Source organism: Sorex araneus, chromosome 5 (genome assembly GCF_027595985.1).
Source record: "Sorex araneus isolate mSorAra2 chromosome 5, mSorAra2.pri, whole genome shotgun sequence".
Lineage (NCBI taxonomy): Eukaryota > Metazoa > Chordata > Mammalia > Eulipotyphla > Soricidae > Sorex > Sorex araneus.
In genome coordinates, this window is record NC_073306.1 from 161,983,070 (window position 1) to 162,003,053 (window position 19,984).

Sequence of the window (19,984 nt, forward strand, 5' to 3'; positions counted from 1 at the left end):
ATACTGGTCGAGTTTATTTGGTCAAGAATCACTTGGCGTTCACCTGAAATGTGAGATGAAGAGGACAAAGGGAAATTGTAGAGATTTTGTTTATCATTTATTAACCATCTAGACCAGAATTTCTTGAACTTTTTTGTCCCATACCCTCTTTTCATAAGAAAAATTACTCAGTGCCTGCCTGAAATTCTACTTTTTAATGAAAAGATTATTATATCTTTTGATACATAATTAATAAAAATAACAGTATTTGGTTGTTGGATCACACCCAGCTGTGCTCTGTACTCAGAGATGAACTTCTGGTAGTCTCCGGAAACTATCTGAGGTGCTGGGGATCAAACCTAGATTGACTGTTTGCAGGGCCAGCATCCTACCCACTGTACTGTCTTTTTGGACACAACCTTCTTATTTATTATTTTTTTTAATTATATTTTAGGATATTAAAATAGGAATAGTTTAAAGGTACTTTATTTTGGAGTTGGAGGCGATCATTGGGCCATACCAGTAGCTCAGGGGTTATTCTCTTCCCAGCTCTCCTTGCTGTTGCATCTTGGCAAGTGCTTAAACCTCTCTCCTGGGCCCCAATTCTATCTTTCTTTAAAGCAAGCAATCATGAAGTGCCCACCAGTTGTACCCCCAAGGTGGTACTGCCACCCAGTTCCACAAAGTTGTACCCCGTTGTACTGCCATCTCCATTATTTCAGCTCTGCCCTCCAGAGGGTGGTAGTGCCCACTTTGAGAAAGACTAGAATAGACGGACTCACCACGGACTCTCTAATCTGATTGATGAAGATGGATTCCTGCCCCCACAGTGCTTTCTTGGTCGAACATCATATGAGAAGCATCATTGACAATGTGTCGTTTAGCTGCATTTAGGATAAATAGGTATTTTCTGCACAGCACTGTGCCAGTATCAGCTAGTACATCTCAACTCCTTCAAAATTCCTTCCACTAGATCACGGGGTAATGCTGTAGTTTCAGAGAAAAAACAGCACTTCTCATTCCTGCTTCATTACTTTTCAGTTCACCTTACGAGTTCCGTATGAAATGCGGTTACAGACTGCAAGGGGCCAGAGCAGTGGGCGTGTGACTCGGGACCTGCATCTGGGCTTCCTCGGTTCTAGCCTGCCTGTACTGCCAGTCCCGCTCCTCCACTCCCCCTCCTTTCCTGGGCATTTTCAGAGTCACAGCATGGTGTTGAATTTATGTAATACTTTGTGTGTGTGTGTGTGTGTGTGTGTGTGTGTGTGTGTGTGTGTGTGTGTGTGTGTGTGTGTGTGTAGCAAACTCTACGTATTGCCTCATCTTCTGAAAGATCTCTGAATTTGGGTGGGCACAGAACTTATTCCCATTTCACAGTTGAATCAAATAACATTGTGGCATTAATTCTAGCATCAATGCTATCTGCATTATATTGTTGCCATAGATAAAGTGGATATATAGTTCATCATCCACACTCGAATAGTTTTTTGGCTTTGTTGATCTGCTTTTGGGCCATACCTGACAGTGTTCCAGCTTCTGGCTCTGTTCTCAGGGGTCACTCCTGCCTGGTGCTCAGCAGACGACATGCAAGGTTGGGATCCAACCTGGATTGGCCTCATGCAAGACAAGCACTCCACCTGCTGTACTATCTCTTCAAGCCCCAAACTGGAATAGATTGGAGAGTGAGAGTGCTATTAATAGTTACATCAGGACAGCAGATGGAAGGGCTGTCCCTGGCAAATGGGGCTGTATAAATTCCTCACCCTATGTCTCATCACAGCTTACTTTCTATTTTACTTACATTAAGTATGTCTTGCTCTAATTGAGTTGCTGTTAAATTGATCTAAACATTATGTCATCTTCAGTTTTGTAAAGTTGGTAAATCTTGGTTCTATTTAGTTTACGAATTTAATTCTTTTGTTGTTTGTTTTGTTTTCGGGTCACTCAGTGATGCTCAGGGGTTACTCCTGGCTCTGTGCTCAGAAATTACTCAGGTGTGCCCTATTCTGTTCTATTGCTCGTTCTCTCAGCTTAATTTATTTTACATTGTAGAGGAGGTTTTTTCTAATAACATGATAGAGTTGGGGATTTTTTTCTATTTTACAGAGTCTTTTTTTTGTTTTGTTTTGTTTTTGGGTCACACTCAGCGATACACAGGGGTTACTCCTGGCTCTGCACTCAGGAATTACTCCTGGCGGTGCTTGGGGGACCATATGGGATGCTGGGATTTGAACCCGGGTCGGCCGCGTGCAAGGCAAACGCCCTACCCGCTGTGCTATCATTCCAGCCCCCTATTTTTCAGAGTCTTGAGTGGGGTTTTTCTTCCCTAGAAATAATACAACTAACAATATTTTCTCTTCCTTCCTTCCTTCCTTCCTTCCTTCCTTCCTTCCTTCCTTCCTTCCTTCCTTCCTTCCTTCCTTCCTTCCTTCCTTCCTTCCTTCCTTCCTTTTTTTCTTTCTTATTAAAGGTTATTTTAATCCCTTTGACCCTGCCATTGATGTTTAAATTTCTTTTAGTTGTAAATTTCTGGCTTTCCCAAATTTTCATATCTGAAGGAGTTTTATATAATAGTGTGTTTTGCTCTGCACTATTCCAGTGTCTGACCTGCCAGATTTTCTCCCAGGATTTAGTGTTGTAGCTGTTAACCATATGGTCTTAAGAAGAGTGATTTGATATAGACTGTTGTTTGAGTGGTCTTGAGGTAATATATTGTACTGTGTCAGGAGATGTAAGGCAAATTGTTCTTATTCTCAGATAATTTTGACGTACATTGATTATGACATCATGATTTGTAAAACACTTATACTATCTCACATTATCTCCAGTGATTCCCCTCTCCCCCTAGAAAAATAGAGGTAGTCTTCTTATTTTATAGAAGAGTCAGCTGAGATTTAGATTGTTACTTAGGTCACGCATGTAAGGAGAGTGGGTCAACATTCTCAAATTCTTTTTACTTTCTAAATGCAGTTTCAAGATTTAAAATATAAAAATAAAAAAAATATTTTTGCTTGTGGGCAGTTTGGTTTGGTTTTTGCTTCTTGTATTGGGTCATGCCTGCCTGTGCTCAGGAATCACTCTGGTGCCTGTCCTCAGGAATCACTCTGCTCTCTGTGCTCAGGGAACACTCCTGGCAGTGCATGGGATGCTAGGGATTGAACTTAGGTAAGCCGTGTGCAAGGCAAGTGCCCTTAACCTGTGCAGTATCTCTTTGACCCTTGTGTGCAGTATTGAGCCATAAACACTGAAAAAAATCTTTCATTTATATATTCTTGAATTGCACTCCTATTAATCACTCTAATTTTAGTTGGAAAATCTCTTGATATTGTTGCCAGCTCTTTCCCTCTTACTTGCTTGTTTCCTATATTCAGTGTGAGTCTTACTTATTTATGTCTTGAGTGCATGAACTTAGCTAGAAAAGATGTTCCTGTTGGTTAACTCTTGCTATCCTGACCTTCCTAGGTCCGATCTAGCTTGTTATTGCTCATGGTGTGATACTGGTCTTATCAAGTGTGATAGATTGCTTTTTATTTTACTGCCCCTCTGGCCTTTTTTATGGAGGGACTGGGCCCAGAGGGTTGAACCTCGAGCTATTATTAGGCTCAGTTGATAAAATAGAACTTTTTCAAAATGGAAAGAATATTTTACCTTGATTAAAATGATTTGAAGAGTCTTTGCTAATTCTCGTCAACTTGTAGTTTTTATTTTGATATCCTCTAAGTTCCACATTTTCTTTCAACTCTTAATTGAAAGCTCTTTTCATGGAGTTGAAAGTTTTATAAAATAAAAGTTTTATGAAAACTTTTATAAAACTTTTATAGTTTTATAGTTGAATTTCACTCCACTTTCACTTCTGTTTTGTGAAAAATTTACACCGCTCAAGGGCTTGGGAAGTAGCCTCGACTCAAGCTGAAGACATTGTTGACCTCCATCTTTACTGTGGATTTTGGGTTGAGCTTTGGAGGAAAACCTCACAGTATTTGGGGTCCCCCGCTCCATTGTTTGGCTATACCTGAGGTTTCAAACTCTTAAGATTTGTATGCACTGAGTCTTTGGAAATTTATTTATAGCTCAGGTTTTCCAGCCCAGCACTATTTTCTGTTAGTCTGTTCCAGTTAGTTAAGTGGAGGCTTCCTTTTGGTGGCCACAGATGTGGTGGCAGTGGTTTGCCCTGTGTCTGCCTTTATCTTAGGGATCCACGGAAGTTATTTTCTTTTTAGTTTGCCCAACCCTGAACTTGTATTTAGGAGGGAGGAGCAACTTTCTAGTTTCTTGCATGTGGTGGCTTGCATGTGGAACCAGAAACCAGAAGTCTTGTCCATAAAATACATGGCTTTGGGCCTTTTCTTTGGCTTTCACAGAAGAGTTATTTAGGCTCATGACTTTAATTATCACTTCTGTGTGTTCACTTCAGACTTCTGTCCTAAATTCCATTCTCACACTTAGTTTGCTAGAATCTTAACCTCTGTATCCTAAATGCTAAAAGAGTTACATTGCCTTCTTTACTTTTGAGAAAATTTCATCTAAACTAATCACTCCTTCATTAAAAAATGTTTTGTGTTTCTCTTTAAGTATTTACTACTTTTGTTATTTTATACTTTAACTGTGACTCAGTATTTTCTCCTCTGGATTGCTGAATTTTATTCTTTTTACTGGATTTCTAACGGTCGTGTCTCTTTCTAATCTTCTTTAAAATCAATTTTTCCCATCATAATTTGTTTAAAGCATTTTAGAATATAGACTTTTAAAATTACTCTCTACTCAGAAACTCATGTTGGAGCGTCAAAGTCCACTGTGATCAGAATTACTTGGAGGACTCATTGAAGCGTAGATGACTTGGCTTCCCTTCAGCGTCTGATTAAGTAGGTCTGGAATGAGACCTTTCTACATGTTCAAGTCATGCTGCTATTACCTGTCCAGTGACCACACTTTGGAAACCACTGTTGTAGTCTACCACCTGTAGTTGTTTTTGACAGAGTATCTTTTATTGTCTGGTCATAGTGTACTCCTCTAGCCGCTGTTGTTTACCATTTTTTAAAAAAGAATATTTAGGTTTTTTTTTATTGAATACTCCTTTATTTGTATTATGAAGTCAAACTTTGTTGTAATTAGTTTGCATATGAATTGGGTGTGTTTACAAGGGAACTCAAAGTTTGTTTACTGTAAAATATTTGAAGACTTATGTGTTAGAATTTCAGTTTCTGTTTTCTGAATTTTTAATTTATTTCAGCATGTAAATTCTTAATATACCGTGACTGATGACTGTAATAATTTCTGCAGTATCTTTTATCATTTATTGCAGCTTCTTAAGATACATAAAGGTCTGAACAGTGAGATTAGTATGATATTCTGTAGGATATTGGGAAGAGTGTTTAAAGGAAACTATTGATTTTTTAGTGTGTTTTTGCTCAGTTAAAAATTTCCATCTTGCTAAGGGGTGGGAGTGGGGCGTGGTGGGCGGAGACATAGTACAGCAGGCAAGGCACTTGCCTCAAACACAGCCAACCTGGTTTCTATCCCAGGCATCTCAGGAGCCATTGCTGACTGCAGAGCCGGAAGTAACCCCTAAGCACTTCAGGTATGGCTCCCAAACAAAACAAAACAAAAAATAAAAAAAAGAAACCCATTTGAACTTGGATTTCAACATAAAATAAATGTAATTACAGTTTTTTTTTTTTTAGCGGGGGGGGGTGGAGGGGTGGGGGCAAGGTGTTGTTTTTGCTTTTGGAGACTCACTCGGAGATACTCAGGGCTTCCTCCTTTCTCTGCTCTCAAGGATCACTCCCTGTAAGCTCAAGGGACCATGTAGATGCTGGGGATCAAACCCAGGTCAGCTGCATGCCACTAGACTATCTCTCTGGTTCCTGTTTACAGTGTTTTCTAATCACATATTGCGACTGGAAGGTCACATATCTAGGAGATAGAGAGAGGGGCTTTCATGTGATTTGTGTTAAGAAGTGTCTTATTTTGGTAATTTCACTTTTTTGCCTGGGGGAGGGAGAGGGGGCAAGAAGGGGGGAAGGGCATTGTTCAGGGGGCTCGGGGGCCATTCCTAGAGATATTCGACCAATTGGCTCAGGTGGCCCCTGATCTTCTCTGGGTCAGTCCTGATGTTCATTTGTTTGAAGATGATGTTTATTGTGGCTAATTGAAATTCATAAAAATAAGGCTTGCCAATTTGGGGGGTTGCTAAAATTTCATCTGAATAAATTTAAATATCTAAACAGCTATTCATAAATAATTTATAAGTCAGGCATAGTCCATCTAACAAGAAGGAAAGAGTTCCAAAGAGTTATACAGAGTGGAAGATCAAAAAGGATAGCTTGTAACTGTTTACAATAGCCAGAATCTGGAAAAAACCCGAATGCCCCAGAATGGATGACTGGTTGAGGAAACTTTGGTACATCTATACAATGGAATACTATGCAGCTGTTAGAAAAAAGGAGGTCAAGAATTTTGTAGTTAAGTGGATGGGCATGAAAAGTTTCATGCTGAGTGAAATGAGTCAGAAAGAGAGAGACAGACATAGAAAGATTGCACTCATCTATGGTATATAGAATAACAGAGTGGGAGACTAACACCCAAGAACTGTAGAAATAAGTACCAGGAGGTTGACTCCATGGCTTCGAGGCTGGCCTCACGTTCCGGGGAAAGGTCAACTCAGAGAAGCGATCACCAACTACATTGCAGCCGAAGGCCATGTGGGGGAAGGGAGTTGCGGGCTGAATGAGAGCTAGAGACTGAGCACAGCGGCCACTCAACACCTTTGTTGCAAACCACAACAGCTAATTAGAGAGAGAAAGCAGAAGGGAATGCCTTGCCACAGTGGCAGGGTGGGGTGGGGGGGAGATGGGATTGGGGAGGGTGGGAGGGACACTGGGTTTACGGGTGGTGGAGAATGGGCACTGGTGAAGGGATGGGTTCCCAAACTTTGTATGAGGGAAGTGTGAGCACAGAAGTGTATAAATCTGTAACTGTACCCTCATGGTGATTCTCTAATTAAAAATAAATAAATTATGAAAAAAAAAAAAAAAAAAAAAGGATAGCTTGTAAAATCACTTTTGGGGGGCAATGAAAGGGTCTGTCAGCAGGTTACCTTGTTTGCGATGACTTGAAAATTCCAGATTGTATGCTTAAAGGTGACATTTCTCGGGAGATGCTGAAGTTATAATAAAGCTAGGTTTAAAATCTGGGTTTGTTGATGTGGGGTTTAGGACAAGTGACTTCATATGGGGTCTGCTATATCCTTTTACTTGGGTTATAGGGAATTTGTACTTTCAATACTGTGGATTCTGAGATATTTTTGTATGATTTTATTGTATATTTGGAATCAGTAGATATAGAAAAATTAGAAACAGCGCAATAATCTAAAAATTCATTAGCCCATATAATTAGAGTAATGGATTTTTATCGGAAAGTGTTAAGAGATGAGGTTTGAAAGATTACCAGGTTTAGGATTGGGAAATGGTCAGGAAGCTGTTTAAAAGAGTTTGCTTTTTAGGGGGCTGGAGTGATAGTGCAGCAGGTAGGGCAATTGCCTTGCACATGGCTGACCTGCTGACCTAGGTTCGATTTTCAGCATTCCATATGGTCCCCTGAGCACTGCCAGGAGTAATTCCCAAGTGCAGGGCTAGGATAACCCCTGTGCATCACAGAGTGTGACCCAAAAAGCAAAAAAAAAAAAGTTGCTTTTTATTTGTTAGGCAGTTCAATTGAATAATCTTATATAGTAAGATGATAGAGAAACATGCTTTTTTTTTCTTTTGCTAAGAGAAGTTAGTTTTTTGGGCTGGAGAGATAAAATAGCCGGTAGGCAGCTTGCTGTTCATATACTGACCCTGTTTTTATTCCCTGCATCCCATATTCCCCTCAGCACTCTGAGGAGTGATTCCTTAGTGCAGAGCCAGAAGTAACCCCTGAGCATTGCTGGGTGTGGCCCCCCAAAAACAAAACAACAAAAAATAAAGAACAGTACATTTTCTTCATATGTGTGTAAGATTAACAGAGATTGTACTTAAATACTTTAGTTCTAAACAATGCTTTTAACTTTACTTAAAGAGAACATGCAAATATGTTATAGTCATTGAGTATTTATTATGTTTTGAAACAACTGTCACTAATGTTTGGTATATATGTTTCATATTATGACAGTATGCTATGATCCCAAATGTGACCAAGCTGCTTTGGTTAGTATCTCAGCTATGCTTTTATTCTTTCAGCCTTGGGAAAAAATGTCTTAGTTTCATCTTGTGTAAAATGGGAATATATACACTTAACTTCTAGAGCTGCTGTGAAATAAAATAACTTAATTGTGTATGAAAACATTATATAATGTTTTGGTTGATGATGAACAGTAATTTTTTATTGTTGTTATTACATAAGTAGAAGACACTAACATGTCTTATTTAAATGTAAGAATAAAGTGAATGTAAAATACAGGATATCTACCAATCGATTATCTAAAAATTGCTACCCACTGGATTTCAGATTTCTTCTTCTTTTGTTTTTGCCTTTTCGGCTGCCCGGGGCTCAGGGCTCAGGTGCTCAGGGCTTACGCCTTGGCTCTGCCTGTGGAAACATGTGGTACTGGAGCTAAGTCTGAGTTGGTTGCATGCAAGGCAAGTGCCTGACCCTCAGTACTATCACTCTGGCCTTCTTATGTCTTCATTTTAGAGAGACCAAAGCAGTCAATTTCAGCATATTAATTTTAGTGCTTCCTTTTTGTAGTTTATCAGAGAAGATATGAAATATAAAGATGCTACTAATAAACACAGTCATCTGCACAGAGAAGATAAGCATATAACAGTGGAGGATTTGTGGAAACAGTGGAAAACGTCAGAAGGTAAGGCTGCTTTGGCGATTACAATCGCTCATCAGTTCTAGTGCTCTGCTTCCCCATTGGTAACTACTCTTATGATTAAAAGCAGTGAACATTGCCTTTATAGAGGTCAAAAAAAGGTCCGTGATTTAAGACATCAGTTTGATGCCTGATACTAAAAAGCTCCTAGTATTTTTTCTAAAAGTCTGTTAAACCTGTTTATTTTTTTGAATAACAGTTGACCAAAATATTTTTTTCTGAAGCTCCTACTATTTGAAAATCATAGGGCTGGAGCCGATAGCTTAGCAGGTAGGGCATTCGCCTTGCATGTGGCTGACTGGGTTTGATTCCTCTGCCCATCTCAGAGAGCCCGGCAAGCTACCTAGAGTATCTCGCCTGCACGACAGAGCCTGGCAAGCTACCCGTGGCATATTCAAGTTGCCAAAAACAATAAGAACAAGTTCTCACGATAGAGACATTACTGGTGCAACTCGAGCAAATCGATGAGCAATGGGATGACAGTGACAGTAACAGTGACAGACAATTATATTGCATCCTATGTTTCTCTCTGGTAGTTTAAATAATGAAATGAGAATAAAACTAGGCTACATTTCCAAGTTGGGGGTATAAAGAAATCATAAAGTTTACCGGACTATCATTTAGAAATGGAAAAACACACAAAAAACTATCCCATCAAATGTTAAATACTTTATTAATAAGAAGACTTATCACTTGCTTACATATTTCACTTTTTAAAAGAAGTATCTGTTCAGATAGAGTGGGAAAAAGGAAAGAAATAAAAAAATATATCACTGACTGAGAAAGAAAAATAGCTTAAAATCTATGTATATTTCTTGGTCAGTGGTATAAATTTTCCTTCCCATATCATTTTCAAGTAATGTGAACTTAGATTGGAATGGAAATAAATGAATATAAATTTCTAGGGTAGAACACTAGAATAATGGAGAAGTCAGTAGCAGACTTTATATGAGGTATGGGATGCCTCAGCAATGTGTAGTTATCACCAAAGACTTGGAAATCTGCTTATAAGTCTGTTTCTAATATATTTTAAAATTTAGGTAGGTGATAAATTCAGTGAGCCCTTAATTGTATTTTAGTCGTGTTTGAAAAACTACTTGATGGCTTCTCATCAACTGCTGTGTTCCTACTCTTGTTTGACGCCCATCTCCTGCCTGGGTAGTTGTGCTAGTCACTGCCTGATGTTCTCCCAGTGTATTCCTGTGCTCTTGTTTTCTCAAAGTAATCTATTTAAGATTGAGCTCCCATCTTCAATACCTGCATGGGCTCAGAGAGGAGTCCAGAGTCTTTCTGAAAAGACTTGTGAGCCGCAATAGAATCTGTCTGTGCCTCCCTCTACCCTTCCTCCTGCCCGTCTTTCTAGCTCACCGTATTTTACCCTAGCTGGACTCCTGCTGCTCTGTAACTGCAGGAATAGGGCTGCGCTCCAACCTCGCTCCCTTACCTCCTTTATTAAAGTCATTATCTAGGGGTGTTTGCTTCATCAGTGAGGCCACCTGCCCTGACCACTCTGTTTCAGATTGCCAACCAGCTTCCCTACCCTGTCCCTGCTCTTGTATTTTGACACTGAGTCCCTCTTACTCAGCTTCACACTTTCTTTTTCCCATATCATATATCACCTTCTAAGACAGATTATATAATTGACTTACTCACTATGTTTGTCTCACTGCTCTCTGCTTCGCTCTTCCTTCCTCATGCATGTTGGCCTCAGGCAGCATGGGTCTTGTTTTGTTTTTATTTCAGTTTGGGGGGGGATTTTCTTCTCAAGCCCTTTTTTTGGTTTTTCACTGACTATGCAAGTAACATAGTTTGTGACCGATAAGAATCTTTGTTTGCTTTTACTTAAGACCCTTTCTTGTATGTAGAGAATACATACAGACTTTATATGCACTTGGAAACAGCCAGACATAATAAAATGTACATAATAAAACATACATAATAAAATGTAAATTACATAAACAGATTATATATAAACCACTATAATTTTTCTCAAATAATTTTATTCAATTCCTTCCCATTTCTAATACAAATAATCAATATCAGATTACTAGGCCTGCACAAATGCTTATTCAATTTTTAAGGTCCACACTTACAATGTCCTTAGTTAAGGTAAGACCCAAGTAAAAGGATGGGACCATTTCCCCATGTGTAGGATTACATAGCTTCAGGTAGTTTAGGTTTATTGGGTTACTCCCATCACAGTGCTCCCATTCCTCTGTGTTTATTTGTAGCTTCTTTCTTAGTGTTCTGTTGATTTGTAAATAATGTTTTTCTCTTCTCCTTGAGTCCTTTGCATAGTTTATTCAGAGCAAGTCCTTTTTGTATGGACAAAGAAAGACATTTATTAATATGCCTTTGCAATTGGGATTTAATTGGCTTTGAATATTATTAATTCCCGGGCATCTGCTTTCTTGACTGACCTTGGTTGCCCTCAGTTCCTAGCCCTCTAAAAGGCAGGGTCCCAACGGGGGACGAGACGGACCCAGGGCAAGTGGTAAGTTATGTGCTACCCTGGCATCGAGATGCACCTGGCCAAAGTGCCTAATTCTTAACTATAAGTTAAGAGTCTGATCATGGACAAGTGCTGTCATGATCTTAAAGTAATGACGAGACTAGGACCCTGCTAGGGATAGGAAAGACTAATCTGGCCTGAGCACTGTAGTCTGAGATTGAGATGGCCCCAGGAGAGCAATTCTAAAAGCTTAATGCATCTCTTGCTATGCCCATACAAAATGATTAATATTATGAATGCTTATATGTTTGTTGGACAAGGAGAGGAGAAACACAACCTTGGGATTTCATCATTGGATGGGTCCTGCTGAAAGAGTATCTGTCCTAGAGAATAGGTATTCTGCTATTGTTATTGAACTTTTTGTGCCTAGCATTTTATTTTAAGCTTGAATTGTTATGATGGTTAAAATCTGTCCTAAACAAAAAGGGGGGAGATGTTGGAGACACTGTACTGCAGACAGGAATATTTTTCCCTTTTTCAGCTGCCTTCTGGAAATAATTTCAGAGGCAGTTTTCCTTTTCTCACAAGAAGCCTGGCTGGTCTTTGACATGCAGATCTTAGGTGCTAGCCAGGCCTGACTTGACATTGTAGATTCCAGGCTCTGGCCCAGCCTAGTCTTTGGGATGTAGATTTCAGGTGCTGCCTAGTTTGTAACTGACATGTAGATTTCATGTGGCAGCCCAGCCCAGCCCGGTCTTTGGGATGTAATTAATTTACCTAATTTGTCAAAATCATATGAAACCCAACACTAGTTTTCAAAATGGGTCACATCTGCATTAAACTGATCCCATGCACAAAACTGATCAACAGTTCTTTACACACACACACACACACACACACACACAGTATATTTCACAATGAAAATTTTCCAAGTAAGATCAGGGTCAAACCACTTTACTTTGACTTTCTTATTCAACTATTTTCTCCATGGTACATAGACAAGTGAAATTCATCTTTATACCCAGCATCCAGTACAATGTCTACTGGACGCAAAATACAGGGTCTTATCATACATTAACTAGCAAATGTGCAACTAAAAACAGGGATCGTGTCAATTATAACAAAATTATCACATCATTTCACATGTGACTTTTCCTAAAACTGTCCAGTAACAGCAAAGGAACACGTAACAGACTGCCTAAACAGCAAGCTATGAACATGTCAATTCACCACTCCCTCCTCATCTTCAAGCACTGTGCTCTTATTTTGTAATTTAGCAACCTCAACCCTACATAGCACTGCTTCTCATTAAGTGGTCATAAGTTATTTGGGAGCAGGGGGGTTGAAGGCCTCCCAAAACAGTGTTCAGGAGACCCACGAAGCCCACCCCAGAGACCCTATGACTCCTAACCAACCAGACAAGCAGTTTAATCTATCAGAAGTTCCCAAACCTTTAAAAAGAAAATCCTAAACATACCAGTAAGAAGATGTAAGACTGACCAAATGAAAACTGAAGCCTGCACATTCAGCATGCCCTGTCCCTATCTACTTCAGGAAACCTGGGCATATCAGTCTGATTTAAAAGCCAGAGACCCATCACCAAGACCCCACCTTTAAATGACCCAATTTAGCAGGATCAGGGAGAGAGTACAACAGGTAAGGCACTTGCCTGGCATGCAACTCATCAGGGTTTGAACTACTTATGTTCTCCCAAGACCTGCCAGGAGTAAGCCTGAACACCTCTGAGTCTGGCAAAAACTAGACAAAAAAAAAAAAAAACAAAACTAAAAAGACCTTTAGTAAATAAAACGAGTCTAACAGGAGTTAAGAAAACTAATCATCCCATCAGAAAGTTTAGAGTGGCTTATTCCACACCAATCCTCTCTCTTCTTTCCTGTGCAGCCATTTTAGCAGGAGTACCAAGACTTCCAATGCCGGGCCTCATGCCCTAAGGAGGGTACGTTAGAGAGAGGGGTTTGGAAAGAAGGAGAGAAGATCAGTCAGAGCAACTTTTTAAAGCCTAAGGAAAAAAATCACCCCACCATAAAATCATAAAACCTGGTGGTGGGCGTGGTATTGGAATTATTCATACATAAAACCATCATTGATATTACTGTACATGACAGTATTTGATAGAGATATCAATTAAAAAACTAATAAAATTGATAGAGATATCAATTAAAAAACTAATAAAATCCTAGGGGATGAAAATCTGGGGTGGGGGGAGGAGATTCAAAAGGCTATTCAGGGGCTGGATCGATAGTACAGCCAGTAGGGGGTTTGCCTTGTACACAGCCAAGCAGAGTTCGATTTCCAGCATCTCATATGGTCCCCCGAGCACCACTAGGAGTAATTCCTGAGTGCAGAGCCAGGAGTAACCCCTGTGCTTCACCAGGTGTGACCCAAAAAGCAAAAAAATCAAAAATCAAAAACATCAAAAAATTAAAATATATAAAAAAATAAAAATAAAAAAAAGGGTCTTAAGTAAAAGCAAACAAAGATTCTTATCGGTCACAAACTATGTTACTTGCATACTCAGTGAAAAACCAAAAAAGGGCTTGAGAAGAAAATCCTCCCCCAAACTGAAATAAAAACAAAACAAGACCCATGCTGCCTGAGGCCAACATGCATGAGGAAGGAAGAGCGAGGCAGAGAGCAGTGAGACCCAGATTAGCCCCAATTGATGTCCAAACCTCTGGTGTTTGCTAGTTGGTAGTGCTTAGGGTATTGCAAATATTTGGTCTATGTCTGACCCCAACTACAAAAACAGTTATTTTTGTAGAAGCTGTTGGTTGGCAATATTTGCTTTATGTGTGAGAGATGGTATAGCACATTAGGTAATTTTGATTGTCATTGCACTCTTTGGAGATTTTTGTTTTAGAAAATATTATAACGTACAAGAGTTTAGGAAGAAGAATTTATGACAGTCAGGAAGACAAACTTTGAGTTTCTGAGTGGCAATAATAAAAATTAATGAATCCTGGGAAATAATTTAAACTAGAAAAAAACTGAATTAGTCTTGTTATTTTTATTCATAATGAAATCTATTCCTCAACCCCACTCTCACTACTCCACACCTCCTTGTAATTTTTGAACCTACTGAGCTTGAAGGCAATTCATTTCACAATCAATACAGTAAGTACTTGGGTGTTTTCCTTTCTTAGGTACTGAGAAAGGAAAACATGCAACTCTGTCATTGACATTATTATAAATCACAATATGTCACTAAGAAGGAGCTACAAAAATGTTTTCTTTTCTCCACCTTTCTACACCCTGTTAGTGGAGAAAGCTTGGGAACAAGCAGTAAAGGCTATGATAAATCTCTAAATGAGATTCATAGTAGGCACTGTCTGGTAGTAGTATAATAGAATAAATAAGGTCAACCTCAGGGGTCCTATGAGTTGCACAGAATGGTAATTTCCTTAATTTATTGTCATCTTTTTATTGGTAGGTGCTCTGTTGGATTAATAGCTTTAAAAATATTTTTGATTAGTATTGCACATGACGAAATGTCGAGAGGTTCCTGAGAGATAGCATAGTGGGTAGGGCGTGCCTCACAGGCGTCCCCAGCACCACGTATGGTCCCTTGAGCCCATGGGAGGTGATCCCTGAATTCAGAGCCTGGGGTAAGCCCTGAACACAGCTGGGTGTGCCCCCCTTAAAAAAATTCAAGACTCCCCTCCTCAGATGTACAGACATTTATCCATAGAATTGGTAGAGGGGAAGCTTTACAGGAGTCTGAAGCAGATAGCTTGAAAGGAAGATTATAAATAAAATTCAAAGCCAGTATCTTTGGGCAAAATTCAAGAAAACACGCTGAAAAAAATCTCTACAATTTATCTACAATTTCTCTACAATTTGTGATTATACACATAATCACAAATATTAATATACAGCACTTGAGTATTAAACCCCCCCACCTTTAAAAAATACTATTTAGTACAGAAGTGTTTATATGCACTTGGAGATGGCAGTGAAAGCAAGATATAAGGTGCAAGGTTATCTTCTTCTTAAGCATCTTGCATCTCCCCACAGGAAACCAGGGTTGGACCTGGGGGCTGTCCTCACTAGCATCTAGTCAAATGATTACTAAAGACAGGAGAGGTCAGCCTTGAAGAACCGGGCAAGCAGACTCCATGGTTTGAGGGGGATCCCCACAGTCACCAGGGTCGGGGCAGGACAGGCTTTAGTCAGTGGCATTTGCCTGCCTCAAGTCTCAGTACTCTTAAGAGGATTCACATGCTTTTATTCACTCGGGTTCTTAACACTTTTCAACTTGTATGTGATAACGTGCTAGATGTCTGTGGAGGTGTACTAAGTTTCTGTTGACCACATAAAGTGGCTCATACAAAGGAAGGCCTGTTCTTGAGGTAGAGTCTAGTTTCAGAATGACATGTTATTTGCATTACTAACAAAGTCTTGTAGTCAGACTTTCTTGTATGTAGAGAATACAATGCCTGTTGCTCCTTTACAGATCAGTGTTGAAGGGTGCTTAAGAAGAATGGGTTTTTGCTGGACTATGTTTTTTAAAATATAGCATTAGCCAATGTTAATAATTATAAAATTATAGCCTCTTATTTTTGTAATGAAATTAATATTAACATGGATTTTTGTTTTTTTGCTAGAGTGCATTTATTTTTGCTAGAGTGCAAGTATTTTCAAACTTGATGAGTTTGAAAATTACTTGATCAGTTTTGTGTTAATTAAATCTGGTTTTTTCTTTGAGAAAATATGCTGCCTTTTTTAAAAAAAATTGGATATTTTTCATTTTATTATGAAATTAGCCACATGGGTTTAGAGCAGTTATAATGAGTTGCTAATTTGAATCATCATCTTCTTAGTATTTCAGTTTTTGATCCCTTCATTCCAGCTCTGTTAATCAGTTTTTAGCTCTATTCTGTTTTGGTTTTTATTAAGTGAGTTTTTGTTTATTTCTCTTTTTTATTATTGATACTTTTACTCTGTAATTTAGGATTAGATTTAATCGAGTTAGTGTCATTGTATATACTCATTGGTGCAATTAATAGTAGAAGGTACTTAACTGTGAAATAGTTTGGTTTTCCTTTTATAACTCCTTTCTTGGTTTTTGTTCTGAAATAAAGGACACCTCTCTAGACTTTGACAAAATTAACATTAATTAATTGACAAAACTAACATATCTTCAGTTGGAGCACATGAAATTGATATGTTGTGAGCCACTTCACCCCACCCCTTCACAAACATGAGGCTTATACTTCAAGAAGGAAGTTCTGTATAAAACTTTCTTTTTTTAATTGTGGTTTTCTGTGCACCTGAATTATTCTGCACTTCTGTTCTGCTATGACCATCTCCAGGGATGCCATAGGTTTCCGTCCATTGAGAAAGCCTTTTTTAAAAATGTGGGCCGTACAGTTTTCACTGTGATGGATGAGCTAGAAAGCAGTAGACTCTTTCGAACATCTTACTGTTCTTCCCCCTTTCCTGACAGGAATCAGTTCCATGTGGATTTGTTTTAAATTTTTGCCTTACTAAGCTTGCCATTATTTTATTTCTACCATGTACTCAGCTTAAAAAATGTAAAAAAAAAATGGGTGTTTATCACCAGGTGCTTATGACTGTTTAATTTTCTTAATAAACAAAGTAGAGTTGTGATCCACTCACATAGAGGAATAATGTTAATCCTATGAAATGAAAGAAAGGAAATAGAATAGTCCCTTGGAATACTGCTGATAAAATAGAAGCAGAGGATTAGCTAGGTAAATGAGTAATGATCATCAGAGATGATGGGGGTGAATCGGAAAGCACAGTGACTTAAAAGTCTCCAGTAGAGTTTCAGGCAGGAACTGGAGGCTGGCTGTAGAATTGAGGGCATAGTCTATCATGTTGCCAGGTTTTTGCCAAGAGCCCTTCTTGAAGAATATTCCTTTTAGTTCTCTGCAATAAGAATAGATGCATTCCTAAGGATATAGGTTACTCTTGTCTCATGAATTGTGATTCATTTTTTTCCCCTTATCTGCTTCTTGTAACTTCAAGAGTTCACGGACATTTTGTACTTGTTCTTAATTTTATTTTCATGGCCCATGTTTTTCCTGTTTTATTTTCTTTATCTGAATGTTTTAAAATGTCTTGAAAGTAGAGAGGAGTGATGAAAACAACTGGTAGTTTTGATGTAGTAAAATAATTACTGTTGGCATAGAGCCATTATATTTCGCCAAAAAAGTCATTACTGACCTTCAGAAATCCCCTGGTATATGGAATTGCGTCACACAGTTATACACACGATTTAAAAATAATTAAAATCGGAAGCAACTGAAATCTCTCTCTCTCTCTCTCTCTCTCACACACACACACACACACTCACGTACGCTTGTGTGTGCACGCACACATACAGACTTTGAATACCTTATGCTATATGAATTAAACTAATCACAAAACAAGAAGTAACAGTATGATCCTCCTTATATAAAGAATCCAAAGTAAAGTAGTGGGAATTGGGAATTACTGCTTACTGGGTTCCAGTTTGATAAAATTTTTATCTTGCAAAAGATTTTTGGAGGTGAATGAGCATGATGCTTATGTGAAAAAGTCCTTATAAAATGATGTTTTAATGGAGCTTTAATTCTTTTAAAATGGATATGAATTTTGTGTTATATGTGTTACAATGCTACAATGAAAGTGATTTAAGAGAACGAGGAGATACAAAAAAAAGCATAGGTAACACTGTATATATAGGCAACTGGCTGGAGTGAAATTAATGATAGTTACAACTAAAATGGTAAAGGAAAGGGTTTTCTTAAGAACTCCCAGCCCTGTGCTTGAAGAAAAAGCATTTTTCTGACATTTAAAAAAGTTGAATGTTTGAAATATTTTTCAGTTAAGTCTTTGTTGACAAAGAACTACTGCCATGCAAGTGTTGGTAATTCAGGTCTTATTGGGTTGTCATTTCAATTAACGGCCCTATTTTAAAAAATGGATAGTTTTATTGGCTTGTGGATTAAAATGTGTTTTGCTAGGTATGAAAAAATGAATGAAGGCAGGAAAGAGACTTGTTGACATGATTCTCTGTTGCTAGATATCTCTTATTATATCACAAGCATGTTAGTAACCATTTTCAAACATTTGTAGAATCAGATCTTGTGAGAAGCTTGAATGCCAGTTATTTCAAAACCATTAAACTTGCCTTTGCCATTTTGGAAGTCAATAGAAGTGTCTGGGAAAAGGACAGATAAAGGGAGGTAATTAGAGACTGAGCCCAAGCAATTCCTTACCTTTTAAATTTGCTTATGCAGTTGTTTGGTTTCTGAATTATACGTTGTTAGAGTATAAAAGTCTGTTACCATTATTTTTTATGTTTTGACCAGTGCCGCGTATTTTGTGGCAGAGTTTAATGATAGTGCACGGTCTCTACTTCAGCAACAAATAACAGGGTTCTGTATTTTGACTTCTTATGTTAGATTCACCCACTTACCCTATCACCTGTGACCTTAACACAAAGGTCACCATAGCTGATTGCTTCCTGACATGGTTGAAGAGCCATCTTTTGGTAGTGCTCTATATTTCTCTCATTGTCTTTTCAGGAGCATGCTCAATTGTGTGTATCAGACCGTGATTTTTGTAATTGGAAACTTTTAAAAATGGGAAAGTTTTAAGTTGTTGGATATATGTCTTAGGGCTATGTCTAGAATTGTTAGTTTTCAGGAATGTCCCCCAAACCAATAACTAGTTTCTTAGGCACTATATTAAATATTAGAAACTGAATTTATTGTAAAACTAAATTCTTGATAAATTTTTGTGCGTAACTCACTGTTCAACATGCTTCCTAATTACAAGGCTACTCATCTTTAGACACTGATTCCTTGAGAATCACCAAAGTACATCTGATTTCCAAAAGTAAGCAGGGATGTTGACTGCTTGATTCAAGTCTTTATTTAACATTTACTGGGTTTGTGGCTAATCTTTCAATCTCTCTATCCTTAACTTTCCCCATCTATTAATGCAACCTGTAATAGTGCCCATTTAGAGGCTTTAATGAGTATTAAATCTTTTGAAGGTTAAATTAGTTCTTGATATGAGCTTAAAAAGTAGTCTGTAGCTTCTAATGGCATAGTGTTTTCTGTTATCATTAGTTGTATAAAAAGATTACCATATTTTAAAAAAGGTAATTTCAAACGTAGTGAAATAGAGGTTACTCATTACTTGAACCCTCCAGCTATGTAATTGAAAAATAATAGAATGATTTTAAAAAAAATTTTATTTGCCGAATTGAGATCACTTCCAAATACATTGGGAAGTGTGGAATAGAACAAGTAAATCTAATGCAACTTTTTCCAGAGACAGCTCCTTTCACACATGTTGACTTTGCTCCTAATAATCACTGCTGTAGCCCAAAGATCCAAGAATATGCCTTGTAGGCACTTGGTCTAACACTGAAGACTTCTTTAATTTTGAACAGTTCCTTAGTATGTCTTGGACTTGTATGTCTTCGGTTGTTAATCTTCAAAGTGTCATGTTGTAGATTATGTTCAAATCAGAGCTTGATATTTTGATGTTTACATTGTTTGTGCATTTGGAGTTTAACTGTCACAGAAATGTTTTTTTTTAAACAGTTTTTGATTAAGACTTGTGGTTTACAAACTGTTAATAATGGTTTTTCATGCATGTAACTTCAGCATCAACCCACTGATTTTTCAATCTAAATTAGTGTAGATGGTGTCATT

At 38.2% G+C, this 19,984-nt stretch overlaps 1 protein-coding gene across 3 annotated transcripts in view; it reads left to right on the forward strand.

Annotated features, from left to right (window-relative positions):
• Positions 1-19,984, forward strand: part of STIM2 (stromal interaction molecule 2) — a 130,494-nt gene that overhangs the window by 60,422 nt on the left and 50,088 nt on the right. For all 3 annotated transcript variants that reach the window (XM_055138609.1, XM_055138607.1, XM_055138608.1), the window contains exon 3: positions 8,707-8,821. In XM_055138609.1, coding sequence (XP_054994584.1) covers positions 8,707-8,821 — 115 coding nt within the window. The remainder of the gene's footprint in view (positions 1-8,706; positions 8,822-19,984) is intronic.